The sequence below is a fragment of the Medicago sativa genome, chromosome 2, assembly GCF_051527215.1.
Source record: "Medicago sativa cultivar Bolivia chromosome 2, Bolivia_mono, whole genome shotgun sequence".
Classification (NCBI taxonomy): Eukaryota; Viridiplantae; Streptophyta; class Magnoliopsida; order Fabales; family Fabaceae; genus Medicago; species Medicago sativa.
The window spans coordinates 2,502,540-2,521,364 of NC_140750.1; the positions used below are offsets into that span (position 1 = coordinate 2,502,540).

The 18,825-nt window shown below is 34.1% G+C and overlaps 4 protein-coding genes and 1 long non-coding RNA gene across 6 annotated transcripts; 4 read left to right on the forward strand and 1 right to left on the reverse strand.

Moving 5' to 3' along the window:
- The first annotated feature begins 2 nt into the window (after positions 1-2).
- Positions 3-3,204, forward strand: LOC146943578 (ribosome biogenesis regulatory protein (RRS1) family protein). Its single transcript, XM_085741858.1, has 8 exons — positions 3-200; positions 310-460; positions 586-637; positions 760-888; positions 1,512-1,629; positions 2,456-2,639; positions 2,758-2,871; positions 2,957-3,204. The coding sequence occupies exons 1-8, from the start codon at positions 100-102 to the stop codon at positions 3,095-3,097; spliced, it is 990 nt and encodes a 329-aa protein (XP_085597984.1). The 5' UTR covers positions 3-99; the 3' UTR covers positions 3,098-3,204.
- Positions 3,205-4,082: 878 nt separating this feature from the next.
- On the forward strand, positions 4,083-7,712 carry LOC146943579 (uncharacterized). The gene is made up of 3 exons (XM_085741859.1): positions 4,083-4,223; positions 6,408-6,758; positions 6,853-7,712. The coding sequence occupies exons 2-3, from the start codon at positions 6,408-6,410 to the stop codon at positions 7,489-7,491; spliced, it is 990 nt and encodes a 329-aa protein (XP_085597985.1). The 5' UTR covers positions 4,083-4,223; the 3' UTR covers positions 7,492-7,712.
- On the forward strand, positions 4,085-6,311 carry LOC146943580 (uncharacterized). The gene is made up of 3 exons (XM_085741857.1): positions 4,085-4,223; positions 4,895-5,667; positions 5,749-6,311. Exons 1-3 carry the CDS (start codon positions 4,159-4,161, stop codon positions 6,198-6,200), a joined length of 1,290 nt encoding a protein of 429 aa, XP_085597983.1. The 5' UTR covers positions 4,085-4,158; the 3' UTR covers positions 6,201-6,311.
- Positions 7,713-11,874: 4,162 nt separating the features above from the next.
- LOC146943581 (uncharacterized) lies at positions 11,875-15,850 on the forward strand. The gene is made up of 5 exons (XM_085741860.1): positions 11,875-12,956; positions 13,230-13,322; positions 15,001-15,071; positions 15,178-15,356; positions 15,677-15,850. The coding sequence occupies exons 1-5, from the start codon at positions 12,321-12,323 to the stop codon at positions 15,832-15,834; spliced, it is 1,137 nt and encodes a 378-aa protein (XP_085597986.1). The 5' UTR covers positions 11,875-12,320; the 3' UTR covers positions 15,835-15,850.
- LOC146943582 (uncharacterized) lies at positions 13,536-17,650 on the reverse strand. Of its 2 annotated transcripts, none has more exons than XR_015025617.1 (4): positions 16,424-17,650; positions 14,964-15,880; positions 14,731-14,861; positions 13,536-14,625 (listed from the first exon to the last, which is right to left on the reverse strand). It is a non-coding gene; the product is annotated as an uncharacterized LOC146943582 (long non-coding RNA). The 2 variants fall into 2 exon arrangements; XR_015025618.1 differs by having other exon boundaries at positions 14,964-15,872; positions 16,424-17,625.
- Positions 17,651-18,825: the final 1,175 nt, after the last annotated feature.

Genomic DNA, 18,825 nt, shown 5'->3' on the forward strand with positions numbered 1-18,825 from the left:
TTAGGGTTTAGGTTAACTTTCTCTATACCTTACCAAACAACCCTCATCACTCATTTGATTTGTTCCGTTTCAACTCTCTGAAATTGAATCAGAAAGAAAATGGAGATTGAGATGGAGGCTGCTAAGAATTTGTTCGAGGTTGACCTCGGTAATCTAATGGCCTTCGACTCTCATCATTCATACCCTTCTCAACAATCCAGGTATGTACACCTCCTTTCTTCCTTTCGAGCGCCGCCACTTCAATTTGATTTTTCATTTTCATTTTTCAATCTTTGATACATGTTCTGTTATTAATCTATTCTCTATTAGGGTTGAAGTGGTTAAGGAGTGTTTACAAAAAGGCACTGAGTTAGTTCAAGCTATCGCTGATTCTCTCTTTATTTTACCCTCTACTCAAGATGTTGAAGGTCCCCTCGTTCAATTGCCTGCCCCATCCACCAGATTACCCAGAGAAAAACATGTATGTACCCTTCTTATTGAAGAAGAAATTTTATTTATTTATTTATTTATTTATTTATAATATAAACATTTCTTTATTGATTCGTGTGTTTATCGTTTGCTCATAAGGTTTTATAATGTTTTCAGCTGCCAAGGCCTAAACCTCCTACTAAATGGGACCTGTTTGCCAAAAATAAAGGTTAGCTGTGCTGTGCTGTGCTGTGCTGCTTTTGTTCATGTTGTCTGATTTGGTTTTCGGATTAGACTTTTTTTTAACTATTTTATTACTTACTGAACTTTGTTATGAACTTTGTTATGCAGGCATTATTAAGCGGAACAAGGACAAACAAGTTTATGATGAACCATCTGGAACCTGGAAACGCAGACATGGATATGATCGTGCTAACGATGAAGAAGCTATTCCTATTATTGAGGCTAAACCTACCGATGGTAACTAATTCCACATTCAATCCCTATTATCGAACGTTTGGTTATCGCTGTTGGGGACAACTAGGAAATAGGTTTCAATTTTAACTTTGGATACTTGCGAGGCAAACCTATTTAACATGTGTGTACTAAAACAGTACAAATTAGAATAGACATTGAATTAGACCTCCTTTGGCATGTTTAAAGATCCAACATCTAAATTAGGAACCGTAAAAAGCATCAGATCGTCCACAATGTTTAATCATAACATGATAATCACCTTATGAGCTTTCAAGAGTAGTATCCATGATTTACCCATCAGTCAGGACTTCAAAACTTGGAACAAGTTACTTTTGTTATTATTCTTTTTGGGTAATTTGTCAATTTTGTATTTGATTCTGCCTTTTAGAGATTATCATTCTTGTGCGTGATAATCTAGATCAAGTACTCTGATTGAAGTTTACTTGTATTGAATTCAAACTATTTATAAATGTTAAGGGAACCTCTTGTTCTATTCTTATGATTTTTCAGAATTATTTTAACATTAAATGTTTTCATGTGCGCATACAAAATTCATACTTGAACTTTGCATTTTTACAGTTTTCTATGTAGTGCTATATCGTTAATGGTATTGTTACATTTTGCAGATCCAGACGAGGATCCTTTTGCCAAGAGAAAAGAAAACAAAAGGGGAAGAGTTGATAAAAATGAGAAAAATCGGATACAGAATTTGAAAAATGCTGCAAAGTTTGGGGCTTTACCTAGGTAACTCTCTTAACCATTTCCAATAACTAGCCTTGAGGTTTTCGTTGCATGGTTGCATTCTATTTATTTCTATCCACTATACATCATCTGCTCGTGCTTGGTGTCATTTATCTGTTGCAATCACAGTGTTTACTGTTTTACAAGTTTGTTGGAGAATTTTGATCCATTGCTATTTGTATACTTACATATGTATTTGGTCTTTTTCCCTACCTTGACATATCCATGCATTGTTTTCTGTTGAACACTTTATCTGAGCTAGTTGTATCTGCAATGTTATTAATAATGAGTTTCTAGGAGCTATCAATTACTTTGTACAGGGTCCACTTAATTGCGGTTGAACATACATTAAGCTTATCCAATCTATAGATTTGTAAATAATCACATGATTTTGTTTCTTTTTGTAATAATTCTCCTTAAAGAATTTACGATTTTTTTCCTCTGAACTATGTACAAACTCCTTAGTCTGTTTAACAGTTTTGCAGAAATACTAGTTATGAGTCGCCATACGTCTACTTTAGACATTTTAACTTTATCCATAAGGTTACTATGCTTCAGTGATTTGGAAGTGCGTAAATATGTTAATTAGTTCCTTTGTTAATTAGATTTGCAAATAATCACATGATTGTTTCTTTTGTAAGAATTCTCCATAAAGAATTTTCAATTTTTTCTCTGAACAATGCGAAAAGTCCTTAGTCTGTTCAAAGGTTTTGTATATATCTACTGTTGTGTAACTAGTTGTGACGTCACTCTGATTTCTTTGCATTCTTTTACACCTGTAACAATTACAGTGGAATTGGGCTCTAATTCTAAACAATTTACCATGCAGCCATGTTCAGTTGGCCGCGACTTCTTTGCCTATAACAGGAACCCACGCACCACAAAAGAAGGTTACCAAGGATGAATTAGGCAGTGTAGCAGGTTTTGCCTCAACTGCCACAGCTAGTGGTGGGAAGTTTGACAAAAAATTGCCAGGTGAAAAGCCTCCAAAACATAAAGGAAAGAATCGAAAGGTGTGTACTGTACTCTTACAGAAATCAGTTTATCTTAACCTTGTAAATAATTATTTGTCTAAACAGTTAACTTTCATTTAATTGACTGATTAGCTTCCTTTGTTATCTTCTCATCTAGTTCCTGCCGGTAGCAGAAGGAACAGGGGTAGGATCAAAGGAGAGGGAGCAAACTGAAAATATATTGAACAAGATCATGTCCAAGAATAATCATGATATACTCAATGTTAACAAGGTACATTCAAGTTATTAAGTAACTAGTGACATTGATTTCAATTGTTATATTTTTTCTTTTCATAATTGTACTCTCTGCATTCTAGGCTGTCACAGTGACCAATGTGAAGAAGGAGAAAAGCCGAAGGAATGATAAATCGAAGGCTTCAGCAACTAACAGCAAATTGAAAACTCAGAAGAAGCCTTTTAAAAAGGGTGCCAAGAAAGGCAACCCAAAAGCACAGTAATTTTGATTTTTATGGAATCTTGTAGTTTTTTGGATACACTTTTCAGTGGTTTAATGTTTTGCAGAAGATTATTTAACATATCTATTGCTATCCATTTTATATTGTCATTTAAGGCTTCCATCACAACACCAGGCACCACAAGTGATTATACTGGAAATTAACAGAGGAAACTTTTAATTTGAGCAATTTAATAAAGTAAACTTATTGTCATAACTTTTACCTAATAATAATGATATCTTAACACATTTATAATTTATCATCTGTGTGTACCCAATAGGATCAATAGTTTTTTTCTTTTATTTTCAATAGAACATCAGTCTTTACTTTTTTTTTTTTTTTTTTTATCAATGATTGATATGATATTTTGTCTTGCCTTTGGTACCGAGGTGGAAAGAGCTTGATAGTTTAAGGGCAATGTTAAATTGTATCTTTATGACATGTTAATAAATCGATTGCAAAAATAGTTTTTGAAACTGTGTATTCAATATTTTAAAAGTTTTAAAATTACTTTTCAATGCAAAGTTTCTGTTTTACGCTACTTAAATTATGCAGTTTAATCCAAAGGTAATTGAAAAGTAATTTACGCTACTTAAATTATGTCAGTTTAATCCAAAGGTAAATAAAGTTTAACTCGTTCTATGGAGGAGTTGAATTTGAGTACTCCCCAACAATTATTGCCATCTATTTTCTTTTTTCGGATAAATAAATGTTGGTAAGCTAAGGGGGTGTTTGTTTGAGGGTAACAAAAATAATTCCAAGGAATCTAAGGCTGGAATTCAACATTCCTTTGTTTGGTAAGTGGGAACCACACAAATATGTCCAGGAATACAATTTTCCCAGGAAAGCCATCTACCCACGTTTTCCCCCATTTCTTCCCCACGTTCACCCTTTTTTCCATCCCTTTTATTCCCATGAGATAGCTTGGGAAAGTTTTATTCCCAGGAAATGAAACCCATGATCTTGAATAAAATACCATATTTGCCCTTGCCATTCCCGCTAAATTTTTCTCTGCTATTCCCGCTAATTTTTTCACCCATGATCTTCTATAAAAAAAGAAACCCATGATCTTTGTAGTGTTCATCAACTTCTTGTTGTTTGGGTTTTGGATTTCACTCTTCTCTTCAAGGTACCATCTAATTTCATTTTAATTCTTCCATTACTCAACATAGATTTGGTGATTTATATCATTTCTCTGTTTTTTTTTATCTTCTGATGCTGCTTATTGCTTTGTTACTAAATGAATTTGTCATTTCTCTGCTTGCTTATTGCCTCTGATGTCGCGTCATTTATCTGTTTGCTTTTTGTTCTTTTTTTTTGTGAGAATTTTAACCCAGCTTTGTTGCTTAATGAATTAGTCATGCACAGATTCAATTGTTTTAAATTGTAGATTTAATACTCAAATAAAATGCTAGTACGAGAAAATTATGTATCAGAATTTTAAATTGTAGATTTTAAAGTGTATTAACTATGAAGTATATATATCAGAATTTAACTCCTATAAAATAAGTGAAAAAAGAAAATAGTTATTATATATGTATGTGGAGTATGAAAGTGCTCATAATCTCAATCGTTAAGTATATAGAACTCTGATTCTGAAAATTAAGCATATAGCATTTTTTTTCAACTTTTATACTTCTTAATATTATCCATATATGATATTCCCAAGTGTGAAATATTATCTAAGAAAGTGAAATTTGTCAAATTTGGAATCACTATATATTTGGATGTTAGTGCTCTGTTTAGAATGTTATATATGATGTAATTCCTATGTTTCTAATATAGTATTATGACGTGCAGCAATTTTTTGTTTTTAATCATGACACATTTGATGGAAATACGTGAAAGGAAGAAAAAAATTATAGCAATGTTTATGATATATATGGAGATGTTGAATTACTTTATGCTGATGACAATTGTGTTATGCTACCTTGAGTTAAGTAAGCGTTCAAAAAAGCGAAAAAGGTCATGGGATTTTTATGAAAGAAGTTTAATTAGAGAAGTCCATTTTCGTAGAATTATTTACATAAGTGATTTGGCTTGCATTGAAAATACAAGGATGGATAGAGCTGCTTTCCATAAACTATGTGACATGTTGCAAGTTATTGGTGGATTGCTTCCTACTCGACACATGTGTGTGGAGGAGTTGGTGGCCATGTTTTTACATATATTGGCACATCATGTTAAGAATAGAATGATTAGAAGACAATTTGTTAGGTCTGGTGAAACGATTAGTAGGCATTTCAGTAATGTATTATTGGCAGTTTTGAAGTGTCATAAAGAATTGTTAAAACAACCTAAACCAATTTTGGAGGGCAACACAGACGAACGATGGAAATACTTTAAAAATTGTTTAGGAGCTCTTGATGGCACTTACATCAAGGTCAATGTGCCGGAAGCTGACAAAAGTAGATATAGAACAAGGAAGGGTGAGATAGCTACAAATGTGTTAGGTGTATGCTCACCAGATTTACAATTCATATATGTCTTGCCTGGTTGGGAGGGATCAGCTGCTGACTCTAGAGTCCTTAGAGATGCTATTTCTCGACCAAATGGTTTAAAGGTTCCTCAAGGTACAATAGTATAAATTAATATAAAAATAAAACATGTCTTGCATAGTTTATGGATTTTAACTTCAGTTTTATTTATGATAGGGTATTATTATTTATGTGATGCTGGATACATGAATGGAGAAGGATTTCTTACTCCTTATAGAGGTCAAAGGTATCACCTTAGTGAGTGGAGGAATGGATTACAACCATCTACCCCTAAAGAATTTTTCAATATGAAACATTCTTCAGCTAGGAATGTAATAGAAAGATGTTTTGGACTTTTGAAAGGACGTTGGGCTATATTGAGAGAGAAGTCATTTTATCCTGTAAAAACTCAAGGAAGAATAATAGCAGCTTGTTGTCTTCTACATAATCATATTCGCAAAGAAATGACATTGGATCCTTTGGAATTGAATTTAGGAGATGATGACTTCTCTGATGAAGTCATGTCCGGTGACATGATAACTACGGTGGAGCCAAGCACGACATGGAGTCAATGGAGAGATAGTTTTTCATTAGATATATTTAATAGGTGGAGAGGTGGAAATCATTGAAAATTTTCATGTTTTTTATTTGACATTTCAATTTGATTGTAATTTTTACTTTCAATGTACTGTTGAGTTTGATTTAAAAGGTTCATTAATCAAATCTGTTTCTTTTTATGAGTTTTTATTTGTAAAATATGTGCTTTTAATATGATTTTATTTATTTTTTGTTCTTATATATTTTGACATGCACGCACTTGTTGAGTTGTTTAATAGATGGACGGGTCGTCTGAAAATCAAAATGTAAGAAGCACAAAGCGACAATGGACTCCTGAAGAAGATGGAGTATTAGTGGAAGGTTTGTTGAAATTAGTGGACGAGGGTTGGAAGGCTGATGCAAACTCATTTAAACCTGGGTATACTAAAGCATTGGAGAAATATATTCACAACAAATTCCCAGGTTGCACACTAAAAGCTAACCCACATATTGAATCAAGAGTGAAACTGCTTAAAAGACAATATTCTGCAATCAAAGATATGTTGGGTCCAGGTGCAAGTGGTTTTGGGTGGAATGATGCTGAAAAGATGATTGTAGTAGAGAAGGAGATTTATCGTCAATGGTGCAAGGTAATATAAAACATACTATTCCACAATTGATAAATTCATGATAATTTTTTTTGCATCAAATTTATATTTCTAAACACTTTTTCCTTTAACGCAGTCTCACCCTACCGCAATTGGCTTGTTTGGAAAACCATTTCCACACTATAAGAGCTTGGATACTGTATTTGGAAAAGATAAAGCATCTGGTAATGTATCAGAAGACATTGGTGATATGCCTACTGAGATGGAGAGTGAAAATTTTCAATCAACACAAGAAGGCGGATCAGGAATTAATTTGAATGATGATGATGATGAGAATTTTGAGTCGCAGGTGCCAGAAACACCCACAGCTAACACTATTGCTCCGGGATCAAATCCAACAAACCAACCTCCACGTGATTCTACTAATCATAGGACCGGAAAGCGTGGGGGAAAAAGGGTAAAGTATAATGATGATGCTTCTGATAGCATGTCAAATTCATTGAACAAATTGGGTGAGATTTATGCTAATGGTGTTGAGAATATGAAGCAAGTCTTTACTTCTTGTTTTGTGCACGAAAAACACACAGCTGATAGGAGGAACCAGATTGTCTCTATTTTAAAAGAAATTGAAGGATTATCCGATGCAGAAGTGGTAATGGCTGGTATCCTTATCACCAAAGACAATAACCTTTGCGACTATTTTTTCACAATGGATACTCCTGGATTGAGGAAGCGGTTTGTGGACATTGTTTTGAGTAACAATGGTTCTAGGTAGAATTTAGAATGTTCAATGCTTTTCGAATTTCGTAAAAAAAACTCAGTAGCCACTGTCTTTAATTCCTTTTATTATTTAGTTGTATCCGTTATTATGGTCTTTATTAGTTGTGCAATGACTTCGATTATGCTTTAAATTTATTTACTCTATTGGATATGTTACTAGTGCAACTTTTGATTTATTTTTGAAAAAGTGATTTTGCTGGTCTCATATTGGTTTCAGTTTATGCATAATGTTGTAGCTAGTTTTTAGTGTCATTTTTTAGTTTGTTCTTGTGGATTTTGCAATCTTCTTTAATAGTGAAGATGGGGACATAACTGATTCTAAGTTTATGTGTAACATCAGTGGTGGCTAGTGTTATTTCAACAGGTTGTGGCTGTAGTAAAATTTATTCAATTACCTGGTTTATAATTTTTGTTGTCACTCTTTGGCAGAATTGGAAATTAGATCAGAGTGGTTTGTGCAGGTTCTGAGTTGGCTATAGGAAATTTGTGTCTGTGAAGGCTTTCTGGTTTCATTTCAGTTATGTACCAACTTTGCTTTTGCTTTAATTGCATTTTTTTTTTGTTGCTGCCATGTGTTCTTTTTAGCACTGTTGTATTGTGGTTTTTGTTGATGTTTGTTTGCTGCAGAGAGTATTTTATGATGTTCTAGTGTCTCTTTTTAGCACTGTTGTATTGTGGTTTATAATGTTGATAGGGTTATTCAGAAACTGTTATAAGATTCTATCATTACTTGAAGCTTCATGTGAAACTGAAGCTTGCAGCTTATTGTTAGGGGCTGATTTCAAATCATTGATGACATAAAGAGCAGTGTAGGTTCAGCCTTGTTTTTGCTGTCGGATCTGCAATTTTGTGCAGTTCCATTCCATACTTTTATGATTTTTTAGGTGTTTGCGGATCCTATTGCTTTTCATTTAGTTTTGAGTCTGGTATGTCCAATTTTCAGTGCAGGTTTATGCGTTGTTTTCGACCTGCTTTGGCTGGTTTTTTTCTTTCCTTCTTTCTTTTATGTTTCTACTATCTCGCTGCTTCAGTAGTTTTGTTTGCACTCTTCTTGTGCGTTTCCGGGTATACCTTGTGCTTGGACGAGTGTTTATCAATACCTTGTGCTGGTATGTTGCTGCAATCCGTGACAGACTGCACATTGTTTTACATATAAAACACTTGAACAATTTCATTTGATTTCTGCATAATTTGTTGACTGATTGTAGCAACATCTATTGTATGACTCTAAAAAATGAGCTTGTTTCTTGATCTCCAAGAGCATGGTAGTCAAACAATGCATGAACTCCTTGACCAATACATCCTCACTCTGATCCCAGCAGGGTATATTTTTATTTTTTCTTTACCTCTATTACCAAGCTATTTACTATGTATGTGGTTATCTGCTGGCACTGAATTTGTAGTCTAACTGTATTTGTTTAGGGAAAAGTCCAATTTACTCCCTCCAACTTAGGATTAGGATCATGTGCTTTTAGTGCTCAAACATTAAAAATGTGCAATAAAATCCTCAAACATTAAAACTGTGCACTTTATTCCATCTTTCAAACATAAGCAAAAATTGTCATGCTCAAATAAATTTGACCATTTTTTGTGCCAACTTTCTTCATGGGAGAATTCCAATTTATCTTCTTCAATTTAGGTTCATGTGCACTCTGGTCATAGACTTTGTTTACATTACACAGCATATTTGTGTAGGTACAGGTCTCTAAATTGTTGATTGAGAAGGATGATATCTAGAAAGGGATCATAGAAGCTATTGCTCAACACTATATTATATGTCTTGTTGTGGGAGCAGCTACACCAAACATAATGCTGACTTTCTTTAATCTTATAAGCTGAATGATTCATAAGGGGGACCATTAAGCATTACATCGATCGCACACTATGAGGCACATACACTTATCGGATTAGGCGTGTCCTAGTGTCGGACATGTGTCGTGTCCGACACCGACACTTATAACTATACCGAATTATATGATTTTCTCCAATTATTAACAGTGTCGGTGTGTCTGTGTCATGTCTGATGTCGGAGTCCGTATCTGTGCTTAATAGATCGTACATAGTTGGGATGAACAATATATGTTCAATTAAACATGTGACTACCATCACAGCGTGCATCAAATATACAGGATCCTATACAATTAAGCAAAGTAGCAACTAATTAAAGAGGTTACATGAACTTATTGAACTTGCTGGCAAGATCAAATCAACTTTAAGGATCTGGTAAATTTGTATTCCCACTTAAATTAAATTTTATAACTTATCATTTCTATGTTGAGTACTTTTTTATTAACACATTATGATTCTCCAACCATGAGTATAGATAGCTATGTGTACCTATAATTATAAGTTCCGTTTACGAAATGATGTAAAGAAACCAACCTCCCTCCTTGAATACATTCACAACAAGATCCAAACAAATATGCATAGATAAAATGATAATGTTCCATTTGGGTAGGGATGTCAAACAACTGTTTTCACAATTTTGATTTTGCATGGGTATCGAAAAGTAGAATGGAATTACAATCCAGCAAAATTGGAGTGTAAAGAAGGATCACTGATACACGTTAGTTTTATGGTTTATACAATGAGGGCATTTGTGTAATTATAATGTTCATTCCCAGGATTCTACATCACAAACCAAACGTATTTTACCTGTACCCAGGAATTATTTTAAAAAAAGTTCCCAGGAATTAAACAATTAACCAAACACTTTTTTCTATATTTTCCTGGGAATAAAATTTTAACCTCTCACATTCCTGGGAAAGTTGATACCTGGGAATAAATTTTGTAACCCTCAAACAAACGCCCCCTAATAGCTATGTTTGTCCATCTTTGGATGTGATGCTCGATTAGCAAAATCACTAATCTTTCGTATATTTCTTTCTTAATACTACTTTCGTGTTCTTTAGTTCCTGGTAGCCACACAAGTGGGTGCAATTTTGTTTTTGTTCTTCAAGTTATTCTATTAGAGATATAGGGGATCATCTAAATTAGGTTTGAATATAAGATTTCTAGCACACTTCTCAGAACAATCTATTCCTCAAACACGCTACTTATCATATGCTCTTTTGGTAGATTGATGTAAAGAAAATAAACATTGAAAACTTACACGCACGTTAATAGAGGAGTAAGGATTCAAACTTTGATCACGATCTTCTGCCTAGTAATTTTGACATTTTTTTAAATTAAATTAGGGCATTGTTAGAGTGCCCAAGAGAGCAAATTGTCAGGAGAAACAATTTGTCAATACTCTAGGACCTTTAGAGAGGAAGATGCCATATCTCCACCCGTAACTTTAACATTAGAAATTGTTCAAAAAAAAAACCTTTAACATTAGGCATATGAGTCCTAGTTCGACTTGATGGAGAAGGCGGGAAGTGGAAACTTGGCTTTAGAAGTTTATAGACGCCACATCTATAAGTTTTTTTTTTGGTGGAAAAAGAGGGCTAAAAGCCCCAAGCGAAAAAAACTACAAAGTTACATGAATATTCCTAGGCATACAAGCCCCAGAAATATCATCAAAAAGGAGACTCGAAACCTCACTAGGAGGAGTCTCCATGACATGAATGTCAAAAGAATTTAAAGAGAAACTAAAATTAGCAAGCCAATCAGCACTTCTATTTCCTTCCCGCCAGGTATGGTTGAATTGCACCTGCCAGTTTAACTTTAAAAGCTCTTGAATACGGCACACCAAGGTGGGTGCTTTGCCATTAATTTTGACGTTCCCTTTGATCATGTCAACCAAAGTTTTTGAATCACTTTCTACTTGAAGGCGATGAAATCCTAGTCTCCAAGCAAGCTGCATTCCCAAGAACATTCCCCACATTTCAGCAGTGAGAGCATCACAAGTGCCTATTTTGCGACAGTACCCTTTAAGCCATCTACCATCTGAATTCCTTAAGAGACCACCACAACCGGCTAGACCCAAAGTATCTTTGTAGGATCCGTCACAGTTAAGTTTAATCCACCCCTCTTCAGGCCTTGTCCAACCAATGAAAATGGTGTCGTAATTGCGAAGGTTCAAAGGATGGTTGGTGTAGTTGTCTATATCTTCCACCATCTTGAAAATAGTGAAGGTAGGATTTGTCGGACGCTGAAAATCATCTTCAAAAATAGCTTTGTTCCTCCACATCCACATGTACCAACACGTGACCATAAAAATTGATGTCCACTTCTTACTTTGAGCGCCAAACAGCTTATGATTAATATTCTTGAAGATCCAGTCCCTGCAATTAAAAGAAAAAAAGTTAGTGATTTGATTTGAAGGTACTAACATATTCCATGTCTGGGTTGCAATGGGGCAATCCCGCAAAACATGAAGAATAGTTTCATTGTCCCTCTGACACCCAGGGCATACAGGAGACACATCTATAAGTTATTATGTTGGTTTTGCGACAGGTGTTATTACCTATACTTGAAAGTTTAAATTAGAGATGTGAGATGTCCATGTTATTTTTGTTTTTATACGTTTTGTTTTTACTTATTAAAAAAATGGAACATAGAAGATGATGCATCATGTAACCGCTTCATGAATAGACAATCCGCAAACATTGCATTCCAAATCCATGTTGTGTTGAGTTGGCCTTATCTTGTCATCTTTGCTCACCGTCTTCATTTCCATATTCAATCCATCTATCAATCCTATGAATGCATAATGCAAATTTAAAAATTACCATAAATACTTTTTTTCCTCTTTTTCTCATCATCATATAAAAATAACTCACCCATTTGAATTTCTTCAAAACCCATTTTAAAATCTTCATAAACATCCACCTTAATCATACAAAGTTTCATTTTTGTTATTATTATTTTTTTCTTTCTATGTTGTCTAAGTTTTCAAAATGCATAAGCTTTGCAGCTTCAAGAGACTGGTTATACCGTCATTCCTTCACCGTCGCCGGTCTCCGGTCCGTTGTGACCGATCTCGGCGACGGAACCACCATGCATTGTTGGGTGCCTAAGTTACACAACCCATGTAAACCATCTCTTGTTCTTGTTCATGGTTTTGGCGCCAATGCAATGTGGCAATATGGTGAACATCTTCATCATTTCATCAGACAGTTCAATTTGTATGTGCCTGATCTTCTCTTCTTTGGTGGTTCTTTCACTTCAAGGCCAGAGAGGACAGAGTCTTTTCAAGCTCTGTGTTTGAAGAAGCTCATGGAGGCTCATGGTGTGAATAGATTGAGCTTGGTTGGGATAAGCTATGGAGGGTTTGTAGGGTATAGTTTGGCTGCTCAGTTTCCTGAGGTGGTGGAGAAGTTGGCTTTGTGTTGTGCTGGTGTTTGTTTGGAGGAGATTGATATGAAAAATGGGTTGTTTAGGGTTTCTTCTTTAGAGGAAGCTTGTAGTATTTTGTTGCCACAAACTCCTGATAGGCTTAGGGAATTGATGAGGTTGTCTTTTGTTAGGCCTGCTAGGGCTGTGCCTTCTTGGTTCCTTGAAGATTTCATTCGTGTATGTACAAATGCTTCTCTCTCTCTTTTATGATAATCAAGATCTATACGTAGCACTGACAATTCTGATTTGAAAGCGCGTTAGGTGTCCAACATGTATCAATGTTCTACACCTACACATTTTATTACATTCAATTACTTTTATTTTCTCAAATTTTACTGTTGTAGTGTCGTGTACGATGTCTATGTGGTGTTATGTGTCCGTGCTTCATAGATTATGATCAACTGATTTATCATATTACCCCTATGATGATTTTATTATTAATTTTGACAGGTGATGTGCACTGATCACATTGAACAGAAGAGAGAGTTGCTTGAGGCAATACTAAAAGGTAGACAACTTTCCAACCTTCCAAAGATCAAACAGGTATATATATAATGTTTATGTATGTCCTCTCATTATGTCTTAAAAATATAGCCTTTCCTTATTTTTAAATTAAACCTCTAGCTTTCCAACCTAGTAGATATTTGCTCAATTGTCATTGCTGTCGCTGTTTTCGATTGTGTTTGGATTTTTGGTTTGAAGAGCACAAACTTATGTTTGAGTGAATCCATTTCTCCTGGTGAATTGACTCCATAATTTTCTTTCAAACTGAAATCCAAACACATTTTTTTTTTTTTTTTTTTTTGATAAAAAGAGGGCCGAAGCCTGAAAAGAAAAATTACAACTTAATTAGACGAGGAGTTGAGACTCCAGTTACATCAGCAAAAGTAGATTGCCTAATACGAGCAGGAAATTGCTCATATATCATCACTGAACTACCACCTTCACAACCCATAGATGTCAAAGCATCCGCACAAAAATTAGCTTCGTGTTTTGAAATTCGGATGACACACTTTCATTTCCCAATCCTTTTCCAACCAATGAAGAATGTGTTGTATCAACCTGGAACCTCTATCACTCCCTGTCCTTCTTGAATTGAGGGTATTTACCCTTGGAGTCCATTTGAAGCTCAACTCGTTTGAAACCACAAGTCCAAGCCGACTCCAAACCAAGCAACACTCCCCAAAGCTCCGAAATATACACACTACAACTTCCCAAATATTTGGAAAAACCGCACAACCACTCACCGTGCTCCCCTCGTAAGACATCGCCACAGCCTGCACCCGTGGTCCCCTCTGCTGCGCTATCCATGTACAATTTCACCCAACCCCTTTGTGTGGATGCAACATAATGTTTTCTGTTACTGCATTATTTTTCAAAATGGCAACTTTACTACTTGCAATATCATAGCATCTCACCCTCATCTCCACAGTCCACATCAAGCCACGGTCTTAAAGAATAAATGAAGTTTTCACCATGATGACATTTATTCCTTCAAAACCATATTGCATGACAAGATGTGGCCCGAACACCAGTCCACACCACCTCCTTGTGCCATCCCAATTCTGTCTCCATATTTAAGTTGATCCAAGACATGAGATTGCGATTGAAAAAGTCTTCTCTGCAATCTATTCTCAATAAATTCGGCCAAATTTCCATCCTTAGAGGACAGTCTCTTGAGACATGTAATGTAGTTTCCTCAACGTCATTACAATGAAAACAATTTGGTTCTCCCAAATGCATGTGATACTATTAGTCAACAACCGGTCATGCTGCAGTAACCAAATGAAATTGTAAATCTGCTCCGGCACCTGCAGCTGCCAAATTCTCGACCACATCCTTCCACCTACAATGAAGACATTTTTAGTTTTTATACTACAGTCTACTGTCTTTTAAAATAATTTTTTCCTTGGTCTCATCGCATGAACATCTTTGATTTTAGGCTTAGTACCTTGTTTACGTTGGACTCAGATTCCTTGCTGTAAGAGAAGCACACCTTTACACGCTGTAAATAATCCTGGCTGTTATTTTGAGATCAGATGGTCGAGATTGAAAACTGTGTGATGCAGTTACATTATATATCTTGATTATCATAAAAGAGAGAGAAGCATCAGTACATTGATTGACACACACACACACACACACACGCAACCCAGTCAGTACATTACAATTTATATGATTCACCTTTTGAATGTTGACAACATTTTGGTTTTTATTGAAGAAACCTACTCTAATCATGTGGGGAGAGCAAGATCAGATATTCCCTCTGGAATTAGGCGTCAGATTAAAAAGGTGATATTTCAACTCGGTGGAAGTTCATGTTTCTGCTTATAATTTTCATTGAAAGCGTGCTTCGTATTAAACTAGTTAGCTTGGACCTGTTTTCTCTATGGAGCAGGCATATAGGTGAAAATGCTCAAATGGTGATCATCAAGAATGCAGGGCATGCATTGAACATTGAAAAATCCAAAGAGTTTGCTAGACACTTGAAGTCATTCCTCATCGATGCAGGGTCGCGCCCCTCCTCTCCACCTTCTTTGAAGGAGCAAATTCAAAAGACATTTTGGTTTGATTTCAGTAAGTCATAGTACTTGTCTTTTTGGCAAGGGCAGCAAAATGATGAATATTTCAAATTCATGACTTTTTAGCTTCTACAAAAACCTAAAACCAATTAACACATCCAATTTTCCAAATCCAAATAGTGAAGGGAATTACTACTTTTACTTGGTTGGTTTATTGCAAACAAATGTTTAGTTAGACCAAGTTTATTTCTTCCCTTTGTTGGTCATGCTTGGTGGTGGAGGAGCTTCTTTGTATATATTTACATAGAATTTGAGATGATATATATGTATAGGATCTCAATGTATATAAATAATACTTATTTTGTGCCATTGCAGTCAGGTATAGATCAGGATGGGGTGCATTGGCATGGTGTGTTGCTCTATTATTATTGCAGCCAATATTCGAAACCAAATTATTTGTAATACTTCTCATCATTTTTCTTCAAAATGCCTCTCTCAGTTTCCTCTTCATTCCTAATAAAAAATTGAGATGAACCAGTTGCAGTGACACATTAATAGCATCCATTATTTGCTGCACCACTTTTAAATTATTTTTTTTTTTAATAGCAAAGAGAACTTTTATTGAGCATAAGATGAGACTAAGTACAAGGTACTAGATCCACACTATAAGATTAAGATTAATTATAATGAGTACTTGTTCCTCCCACAACAGAACTAGCCGATGTACAAAAAACCATTTTTTAATATTCTTGAATTGAATTTTTCATGTAATATTATGTTTTGTCAGTCTTTTTTTAAAAATTCCTAAAAAAGATAGTCTTAATATTGAAAAACTGACATAGAAATGTCAAATACTTCATATATATTCTCCCTTCACTTATTCTTGTTTAAATCTAATTTTTCATATTCAAAAATCTTAAAACTAAATTATCTAATCTTTTGGAGCAATGTCTTCCTTCATGAGCCATGATTCAAATTAAAAGAAAAAACAATGAGCCATGAATGTTGTTCGTCTCTTATTGGTGAACAAAATGTGCAATTCACATAGTCACAAAATATAGCATAAATGATGATAATGCAGTATAAACATAATTTAAAGAACTAGTCCAAAAAAAAAATTACCTTAAACGATTGCATGATTTTTGTTTTGTTGGAGATTTGGTATTTGGTTGAAAGACCCATTAATCTGATTGTCTAATCTCGGTGTCAACTTGCGTGTTTCCATTTAAAGTTAAAGCAAATCTCACCAATTATAGTATGAAGAAGAATCGAACATAAAATCTGGAGAGAAACACACTTTAATGTCAAAAACCAACATCACACAGCCAACTCAAGTGGCTGCTTTGATGATAGCTTAATAATAGCCAAAATCTCCCAAAAATAACAATAGGAGTAAAAATAATCAAATTGAATTGAAGGATATCTCCTTTCCTAGAAGTGACCTCGTCCAATATATTGCCCTCCCATTAAGTCAGTACCCAAAAATAGCAATAGCAGTAAAAATTATCAAATTAATCATTCCAGAAAAATACTTCTTCTCCCATTAAATGAAATAAAGTAAAAGTAGTAAGTAATCATGTCATTATCTCATTATTATCATTACTATTACTAAGAAATACTTCTTGCTACACCTAAATGTTTCTTCACAATCTCATAGTATCATCATCGGTTTATGTTATGTTATTTATCTAATTATAAGGTATATATATACTTTAGTTTATGCTCTACTATATATTTCTCTTCAAACCTTATATTTGTAGGAATTCGATCCAAATATGTTTCTTTACCAGATTGGGATTCAGTGTCTTTTTGTTGGTGGGAAAGTCACCTGACTTTGATGCATTTTTTGTGTATTTTATGCAAGAGAAACACGATAGAGAACAATATAGAATAGATAGATAGAAACAAAGTCTTAAAGTTAACGGATTCAAATTTGTTTTACCAAGTGACTTGTAATTTTTTTTTTTTTTTTTGTCGTAGTAAAATATCGACCTTTAGCGCAACTATAAATTTGTGTTTATAATCAGTTTATGGTTTTGTGTTTGTATAATTCTATAGTAACTAATAGCGATGGTGGAATATTATTATCTGTTTTTCTTTACTATCTTCGTATAAACTAATTTTGACTGATTTGGTTGTTTAAATTGACGCATGTAACTAATGAATGATTCACTGCAAGCAAGGGTTGAAGATTTTCACGTCTTAGAAATTGTTGATAGGATGACATGTGTGTTATCTAAGATCCAAGTCTTGTGGATATTGCTCATTCGTGGTTGTTTTGCTTTTATCCCGGATATGATTTCCTCGATTAAGAATGTCTCAATCTTCAGGACAAGAGAATAAATTTCCCTGAGAAAAGAAGAATTTAGGCTTAAATATATTATTCGTCCCTGCAAATAGGGGTCGCTTAAAATTTTATCCCTGCAATCGCTAATCCTTTTTTTTTTTGCCACTGCAAAGTTTAATCAGTTAAAAATTCATCCCTTGACCAAGTTAATGACTGCCACGTCATCAAATTAACAAAATGGCATGGGAATTAACGAAAATACCCCTGGCTTATTTTTTTTTTTTGTTTTTTTTTCCTTCAAAAAAAAAAATTCAGTTTTTTCCCAAAATTTTTTTACGATTTTTTCCCGAAAATTTTTCAGTTTTAATTTTAACAGTTTTTTTCAGAATTTTTTTTGACTTTTAATTATTTTTTCAGATTTTTTTAATTTAAAAAAGAATTTTCAAAATTTTGAAATTTTTTTTTTTTTGAAGGAAAAAAAAATTAGCCCAGGGGTATTTTCGTCAATTCCCATGCCATTATGGTAATTTTGATGACGTGACAGTCATTAACTGGGTCAAGAGACGAATTTTTAACTGATTAAACTTTGCAGGGGCAAAAAAAAAGGATTAGCGATTGCAGGGACGAAATTTTAAGCGACCCCTATTTGCAGGGACGAATAACATATTTAAGCCAAGAATTTATTAGTGAACTGTGAGCTGTTTAATAGTGATAATTTTGTCTATGTAAACTTATTAGTAGGACCTCTTTTATTATGAAGTGTGTTTGTTGATAATTATTTTTATTGATTGGATCTCTTATATTGATTGTAAATTGTACTTTTTTTTTTATATAATTTCTTTTATTGAATTTTGTTGCCTTATAAAAAAAACACACATGGAATTTGGTACAACAGAAGTAAAAGTGAATTTTTTGCATCCCTGATTGTTTTGTTGCCGTCGTCGTTGTTTAGTGGCTAATTATAATTTTGTAAAGACATTCTAGTTATCCATAACTTCTATGAAACTCAACAAAACTTCTGACGCTATTAAACGTCATTAAAAAGTAAAAGAAATATAGATTGAAGAGTTTGCAAATGAAAAGTATAATAATATTATATATGACATGAAAATAAAAATAGGATTTGAAGTAAGATAAAAAATCATTTTTGACCTAACTATTAAAATTAGGGAAATATTAAGGGGTGTTTTTGGAACATTTCTTAAGACATTTAAATGGTAATTTTTAATGAAAATTA